The sequence below is a fragment of the Pteropus alecto genome, unplaced genomic scaffold (assembly GCF_000325575.1).
Source record: "Pteropus alecto unplaced genomic scaffold, ASM32557v1 scaffold555, whole genome shotgun sequence".
NCBI lineage: Eukaryota > Metazoa > Chordata > Mammalia > Chiroptera > Pteropodidae > Pteropus > Pteropus alecto.
The window spans coordinates 52,352-60,652 of NW_006436809.1; the positions used below are offsets into that span (position 1 = coordinate 52,352).

At 48.6% G+C, this 8,301-nt stretch overlaps 1 protein-coding gene across 5 annotated transcripts in view; it reads right to left on the bottom strand.

Annotated features, from left to right (window-relative positions):
* Nucleotides 1-59: 59 nt before the first annotated feature.
* The window catches only part of GABBR1 (gamma-aminobutyric acid type B receptor subunit 1), a 28,557-nt gene continuing 20,315 nt past the window's right edge, over nt 60-8,301 (bottom strand). For 3 of the 5 annotated variants that reach the window (XM_015590736.2, XM_006913639.3, XM_025048057.1), the window contains 8 exons: nt 7,872-8,004; nt 6,060-6,176; nt 5,859-5,966; nt 5,337-5,430; nt 4,454-4,581; nt 3,731-3,859; nt 3,388-3,531; nt 1,230-2,626 (listed from right to left, as the gene is read on the bottom strand). In XM_015590736.2, the coding sequence (XP_015446222.2) occupies nt 2,453-2,626; nt 3,388-3,531; nt 3,731-3,859; nt 4,454-4,581; nt 5,337-5,430; nt 5,859-5,966; nt 6,060-6,176; nt 7,872-8,004 (1,027 nt within the window). In that variant the 3' untranslated portion in view covers nt 1,230-2,452. Of the gene's footprint in view, nt 588-711; nt 753-1,229; nt 2,627-3,387; nt 3,532-3,730; nt 3,860-4,453; nt 4,582-5,336; nt 5,431-5,858; nt 5,967-6,059; nt 6,177-7,871; nt 8,005-8,301 lie in introns of those variants that run through there. The other 2 variants (XM_025048056.1, XM_015590735.2) reach the window with 2 other exon arrangements.

Sequence of the window (8,301 nt, forward strand, 5' to 3'; positions counted from 1 at the left end):
ACGAGATGCCCAACACTCCTGGTTGCTCTCTCAAGCTATCTTGTTCATCTGTTTCATCTGCTTACTTATTTCATCTTCCCACTTTGAAAATGTATACCTCATAAAAGCCTATCTTGCTCATGGGTCTACCCCTAGTGCCTAGTGTATAGTGTCTGTCTCAGCAACTTTCCGGATCACAACTTGTTGATTGAAAAGATAACAAAACTAACATAACAGCAAAGTGCTCATGAAATTTTATCAGTAAGTGACTAGAGCAGGGAGACAAGAGGCTGTCAGGGCAGAGCAGGGCCGCCAAGGCCTAGCAGAAAGTCTATAGAGTCCAGGGTGCTCCAAAGTCAGAAAGAGATCTGAAGCCTGAAGGTGAATCACATCCTGATAGAGGCAGGGCTGGAGATGCCGAGTGACTCCTCCCAAAACTGCTGAGAGAGAGGTGGTCTCACCACCTGGCAACACTTCCCCATTCCACCAGGAGCCTCTGCCAGACCTATTATTTGGCCTGGCTTCTGCACTCCTGCCAGAAAAGAATGTCTGGCTCACCCTTGGCCACAGCAGAACTTCTGATCCTTTGTTTGTAACTTATACCACACCTAAGAGCAAAGAAAGTGTGAGATGGTAATTCTGGTCTTTGAGGTCCTACCCAGGGCTGATATATAGATAGCTCCCGCTGCTGCTTCTGAAGCCAACTGCTCATTTTCCACACTGCAGGCTTACCTATTCCATTGGCTTCTTCCCCTTGCCTTGAGAATGTTCCACTGTGGGAAGAGGGGAAACTTAAATTAAGTCCAAATGGTCCAAGGCAGATAATCAGAGTGGAATGGTTTTCAAGTACTGGTCTAAGATTTAACCCACCAATGCTTTCATGGAACTTCAGAAATTGGCTCTGAGATAGGATAATGAAATGACAGGGCCTATCCAACCCTTGCAGCTCTTTTGCAAAAATCACACAGTGCCAAAAGGAAAGACAAAAGTTGAGCTTCAAAAAAACACTTCCTCCAGAAAGCAGGGTAGAGAGGTAGCAGGGAGGTAAATGGGGTAAAAGGGGGTCAAATATGTGGTGACAGAAAGAAATCTAACTATGGGAGGTGAACATACAATGTAAATAAAAGTATAGCTGAAACTTACCAGATTTCGTTAACCAATGTCACCATAAAAAAAATAATAATTAACTAACTTTTTTAAAAAAATAAAGCACTTCCTCAATAGGGCATAAAGAATTATAAAAATCCCAGGCAAGTTTGTTCATTTTATTTTCATTGGCCATTCAGTATTTTCTTCCTTCTGGATAGGAAACCCTTCCAAGATGCCCAGAGTTCTTAGACAAAGACTTTTAAGGTTGGAAGCACTCGCGGGTCATCTCATCCACTTTCTCCTAGCAGTCAACATTTTTTATTATTGTTCTTAGTTCGTAGGAAGAAGAGTCCTCACGTCTGTTCAGCCACATGCTCCAGGCTCCCAATATGTGTCCATCACTGTTAGAGAACTCACTAAACAGTAGTGACAGTGGCTAGCATTTACCCAACATACTCCATGGGCCAAGAACCATCCTAAGCACTAGTCCTTGCATCCAGCCTACAAAGTAATGTGTCATGATGATGATGATGGTGATGATGATAGATAATGATTACTATTATCTTCACAAATGAGAACATGGAGAATAGAGATTAAGGAACTTTTTTGCATGTGGTGGAATCTAACACTTTGGTAGTCTGACTCAACTCTTTTAACCATTAATGTTATCACTCAGCCCTAATCGTGTCCTGTTTTGCCCTGCTAAGCCCTCAAAGAGTTACTAAAACACCTCTTTCTATCCCTCCCCTTTAGTGCCTTTCCATTAACATGGAGCCCTCCAAGTTTCCCTCCGTGGACTGAAGCCCTCTCTGTTCACAGTAAGGGACAGGTGTTGAGTCACACTGTTCACTGGTTTATTGAGATTCAGGGAGACCTTTCCCCACAAGACATCACAGTGTGAAAGGGACACCACCTCCCACCTCATAGGTCCATCTATCCATCTCAGTCAGGGGTACCTTCCTTTGTTCAGGATTCTCACCAACTATCCACTGGAAGCAGCTCCCAAATCTGTCCCCATTTCTTCTCCCTTAATTGCCCCAGAAAAACACACAACCAAAGGGAACAATCTTGGGAGGCAGTGTGGAGAAGGAAAAGGTATATGTGGTGAGGCTGCTGAGGAGTGAGAAATTTCAAGCAAGGTACCAACTAGATTATGAAGTAGTGACATAAAATTGTATGAACAAATAAGAGAAAAAAAGAGTCTGGTTCCCAGGGTACTGGAACTCAGATAAACCCAGAATTCACAGAGGGGTGTGTATTTACAAGATGTGGGATGGAATAGCACGTTCTTCCCATCTGAGGGTAGGGATCCCCTGCTTCCTCTCAATCCCTCCTTCTTCTCCCTTTCCCTCCCCCTACTGGCCTGTCCTCCCTCACACACCTCTCACTTGTAAAGCAAATGGACTCGACTCCCATCACAGCTAAGCCGGTCAGGGGGCTCAGGGGGCCCCCTGGGTAGACCCCCAGAGGGGTCTGGGGGTGTAGGAGGGTGGCGCCGTGAGCGGAGCTGCTGCCGAGACTGGAGCTGATGGCGCAATTCAGAGACACGTTCTTCTTTCTGGAGGAAGAAAAACAATTGGGAGAGTGGGAAAAGGGGAAGTTATAAAAGGATACGAAGGAGGAAAAGGGAGGAACAGCAGAGAAAAATGCAGTGGAGGGGGGATTTAAGGGTAGATGGACGGATAAATTAAAATGAGGAATCAGTAAAAGAATAAGAAAAGCCAAAAGAACGTAATAGGAACACCAATTGAAGAAAAGATCAGAGAAATAAAGGGGGTAGATAAAATGAGGGAGGGGGAAAGGCCAGTGTACACAGCTTCCAATAAGTCATACACAGAGTCATGTCAACCCAGTTTGATTATCCCCCACTCTGGCACTGCACTAGCCTCCAACTACAGCCTGGGGCACAGTGGATACCATGCCTGCCCAGATCCCCTTTACTGGAGGGGATGCTCAACATCCAGCTGCTGAGAGCGTTGGCTGCTGATGGCTCATAGCTGCCCCAGCAACATGCCACGCACAGCCCTTGGCCACTCCCTCTCCTCCAGTGGGTCAAGTCAATAGTGCAGTTCATCAGTTCATGCCCCAGAGCCTCTCTCCACCTGATGAGGCCAACACTAGATTTTACATGAGAAGGAATCCTTACTCAACTCTCCCTTTCCTTATGCTCCTCCACTCACTCCCTGGCAAGTTTTCTCCTGAGACCCTCCCTCAATAGATCGCACGTACCTGGACCCTACTTCGAACATGGCTTCATAAAACCCAACCTGAGATGTGAGCCTCCTGGACCCTACCAGCACCCCCTGCATCAGCACGCACCTCAGCAATGATCTTCTCCAGTTCGCGGTTCTCCTTCTCCAACAGCCGGGACTTCTCCTCCTCGTTGTTGTTGGTCGATGACCCTGTCTTCATGGTGTCTTGCGCCTCTGACTGCCATTCTCCTCGGGTAATCAACCTGCGTATCTGGGAGCGAATGTTTGAGACATGGGATGACTAAGCAGGGACTGTGTCAATTAGCTGACGGTGGATCGGAATTGAAAGGAATGAAAATAAGAGGGACAAGCTCAGCCCAAAACAAGGGAAGAAGTGGGAGGAGGGGGCAGAGGGGAAGAAGGGATAGAGGGGCACAGGCTAGAGAGTGGGAGAACACCCAGAACCTCACCTTGGGCACGAAGAGCACAACCAGAGTGATATAGGAGGAAAAAACTATGGCGAGGGAGGCAAAGGCAAAGGCTGCATCCTGCTGGCTGGACAGGATCATGGTGACGGGGGCAGTGATGAGGCACAAGACCTGGGGGCAGAGTGTGTTTAGGGAGTCTCAGATTTGCAGGCTCAGATAAGATCTCGGGTTTTCTTTTCCCAGGATAGAGTCTGTGAGGTCAGGTTCCCAGTGAACTTTCCATTTCAAAAGGATCCAAACTTGGGGTCATCCTCAATTCTAGCTTAAGAAAAATCCTAAATAAACTGTCCTAAAGCAGTTTCCAGTTCTAGGTCAACCCATCCTTCAAGGCAGGAGCTCCCATGATCTCTATACACACATTCACAGTCCTGGAGTCAGTCTGTGGGCATACCTAACAAGAAATCTAAATTCAGATTCCAGCCTGTGAACCACAGACAAGCAATCCAAATTCTTTACTTCTGCTTCCTTGCCTATGCAGTGGGGATACTAATATCCACTTCACTGGGTGTTTGTGTCAAGATTAATAAGATAGTGTCTGTGTGTGTTTTACAAACTATAAAATGCTTTATAAATCCAAGGCATTAAAAAACTCTTTAAGACTTCCACCCAACCATCCGAGATCTAGTGCCTGATTCTTCTCAGGCTGCCCCACTGAGTTGCTATAGTCAGTGCCCAGGGTCAATGCCAGGTGTCCAGGGAGCTCACCGCCACATTGTAGATGGCCATGCCCACAGCCCGGTGGTCATTGATCTTCTCAGTGGACACACTCTTGGTCTCATAAGCAAGAAATATACCCAGCAGCAGCAGCAGCCCCTTGTAACCATAGAAAATGCCTACGACAGCAGGAAAGGGTCGTAGGGCAACAAGACCTCCATACTCCCATTCATTCCCCATCCTTTCTATGCCTATCACCTACTGCTGCTCTTTCTTATAGTTCCACAATGGACAAAGGAGCCTCTTTTCCAATTGAGCCTTTCTGATCTAGCATTCCTCTCCCTGTCCACTCCCTCCAATGTCCACCCAACTCCCTCGCACCTCATGGCTTCCTCCTGGGACTAGCAGCCATGTCACACGGGAAGATGATGGTCATGAGCACCTGTCAGTCAGGCAAGAGCCTGGGCCACACGCAGTCTCTCACCTCATACCGTCCAGGTAGGAAGCTGGCTTTCCAGACTGAGGATAAGTTTGCCATTTGTGGTCATAGATCAGAGTGATATTAAAAAGGCCAGAGGGAGCCCAAACCCATGCCCTCACAGCCCCGGCCTTACTTTAGGAAGCTGTCTAGACACAGATGGTGTCAGGTATGATGAAGATGAGACCATCCACACTGATTCCTCTGCTGAACACGAGTTCTACCTTATCCCTTCTTTAGACCCTAAGCTCCTCAATGCAAAAGACCAACTCGCCCCTATTCTCAGAAAAGATTAGTCCAATAACCAAAAGGAGGACATTCAGACGGGGCTGACATAAGACCTCTATCTCTTTTTCCAAAGATCCTTCAGCCTCCAAACAGTAAGTTTTATTGTCCTTGCCCCATCCCCCCACCTTTGCTCCATCATTCCACTCCTTTCTCCCATATCCCACACACCAAGCCATGTATTCATCTTCTTGGAGCTGCAGTGCTCAAGCTGGGGCAGAATAGACACATCAATATCTTCCTTTGGTTCCTCCTTGGCAAAAGTCTAAGAGAGAAATAGGGTGACAGAAAAAATGGTTGCCATCCTCCCCTACCCTCTCCACCTCAGCTCAGTCCCTGACTCCCAACTCTGTTCCCTCTTTTCCTATGAGACCCCCAGTTTGGAGGCCAAATCCACTCTAGGCCTGGAATTGTTTGCCTGAACACCTTAGAAATGCTTACTCCCACGATTCCCGGAAAGTCTACACATCCTTCTCAGACCCTTCCCCACTTCTATTCTTCAGATGAATCCAAAGGCCTCTGATGGGGCTCCTTTTAGGAAGGAGAAAAAAACTCTGATATGCAGAAGGCAGGAAAGCGGTCTCCTGCAGAACGACTTTCCTCCTCAAGGGGACTTCCCTCCACGCACAGCTCCGAAAGCCTTAACTGCCAATGAGGCCACTCGGTCTCCTGACGCTTCCTCTCAAGCAGTACCTCAATGGTCCGGTGCAAGGGGTCCACAATTTGCCAGATGGCAAGAGTGAGGACATCCATGCCCACCAGCAGGCCCACCGTGGCGTACAGTTTCCAGGGCTCCAGGGTCTGGGTAAACACGGAGCACAGGCATATCAGCGGAAACCCTCTATCCCAACAGCCAAGGCACTAGGTAGGGGCTGGGAGTGAGGAGCAGCTCACCTTCCTCCACTCCTTCTTTTCCTCTTTCTTTGTGAAGACTGTGTGGACCCACCAGATTTTGGTAAACATGGAGCCATAGCCCAGACTAAAGCCCAGACCCAGGAGCCAGAGGCGGGCCTAGGAAAGGAGAGAGGGCAGAGGAAGAATAGGGTGGGACAGGTGGCGGGACTGTGGTGAGGATGGGACAGGCTATAGGATGGAACAGGCAAGACACAACCAGTAGGGGACAGTGCGGGGCAGAGAAAGCCAGCAGAGGAGGGTCTCCCTACCTTTAACAAGTTCCTCCAATCCATCTTCTACTTTGCCACCAAGTGATCTTGCTAAAACCTACTAGTTTTAATGGCCAGTCACTTCTGACAGCCCCCAGTGCCTACAGGTTGCAGTCTGGACACCTCTGATGTGGCATGAGACCCTTCACAATATACTCCCACCCACCTTTCCTGTGGAGAGCGGACTGCAAGCTGACAAGGCCCTTGCAATCTGTGAGGGCAACCAGGGTTGCCTCGCCTCAAGAACCCTCCTAAGAATGGAGAAGTACGAACTGAGGGAGAATAATGCAGTGTTGCTCCAAGACAGGGAAGCTGTGAGCAGACTGCAAAAGATCATAGCAGGGTGTGGGTTGGGTGATTGTGCAGAGGATGATCTTACCCTAGCCAGCAACTGTATGCTCTTGTATAAAAGCAGCCTTGCAAAAATAAAACTGCGCCATTGTCCACCATCGGTGGGCAGTGGACCTCCTGATCCCAGGTTTCTGTGTTCTTTCTTTTCTCGATCTCCCACTGTTCCCACTCAGGTTTATTTTCCAGGGCCGCGCTGGACGTGGCAGGATTTACCACTCGCTAGACGCGGCACTTTCCAGGCTCATCGCCAGGTCCTCACCTAGTCCACACACTCCAGCCGTGCTGAACTGCTTGCTCTCCCTCAATCTACTCTCCTTTGTATCTGTTAGCCTATTTGCCAGCTAATAAAATCCCATGCATCCTTCAATATTCAAATGCCAACTTTTTTAGCTGTCTGCCCAACTACTCTGTGAAACTGCTTTCTCTCCTTTGCTACCACAGCGCTTTGCATACATCCCTATTCTGATATCTCTCATATTGCACCACAGTAAACTGTCTGCCTCTCCTACTGCATTCTGGTCTCGCTGGAAACAGACAGCTCCTGGTGAACTGGCTGTGCATGTGCATGCAAACGCCATGTGTACAGATGCATGATGAAGACAGGTACAAGGCAGAAGAAAGGAAGAAGTAAGGGTGGGTAGGGAAAAGGGTGGTATTTCCCACTAGCATAATATAGAACCACACAAATATCACTATTGAAACCAGCCTTTCCACACAGCCCCAGAATCTTCCATGTACCCAGAGTCCCGGGCCTCCCTCCCTATATAACAGTAGTCCCTTCCCTACAACTCTGCTGGCTGACAGTTCAGATTTCTGCCTCTGTTTTTGCCAGCCCCAACTAAGGCTCTCACAGGCAACCCACAGTTCTTGTTCTCAGCCCCCACAGCGAAGACAAGCCACCATTGTTCAGGGGTCCTTTGTGCAGACCCCCTTCCTTCGTCCTCAGTACTCCCTCCTCTTCTCTCCAAGGCAACCTTGGAACCAACAAGTGAACTACAGAATGAAAATGTCTGGAGGCACAGAAAGAAGGATGAAGCCAAACATATCAGAGGGGTGGTATTAGGAGAAGGAACAAGGACAAGAGTCAGGGAAAGACAAGAAGAAAAGGCAGAGAACTATACATCACAGAAGGTGTTGCTAAAGGGAGTGGGAGAGCCATATTTTGCAAGGTATCTGCCCAGCCCAGCCTTACCTGGCAGACGAAGGGGAACTGGTTTCTTCCAATGTGGTAGCCATCCAGCCCGAGGGGGAAGACAGCAGCTAACGCCAGCGAGCAGCCCACAGCAGTCAGATTATTCAGGTTGGGCTGTGAGTTCTGGATATAACTAGGGCAGAGGCAGGAAGGGTGGGAGAGGGAGAAGAGCAGAATTATAGCTTTTCCAGGGAGGCTCAGTTCTCCAAATGCCATGCAATGACCTGACTCAACCTCAGGGCCACAGGACTAAGGAAGGCAGGCTTGGAGCAGGCAGCGGAGTCTTGAGAGACAAAACCAACATAGTCAGGGGGCTAGAGATAGAGCTGTGGAGGGCCTGCCAGCACAGACTCTATTTAGAGCCCTGCACTGCATTGCCTGGCCCCAAAGTCTTTTTTATTTTTCAGTTAGTTGCTTGGGAGCAGGAAAA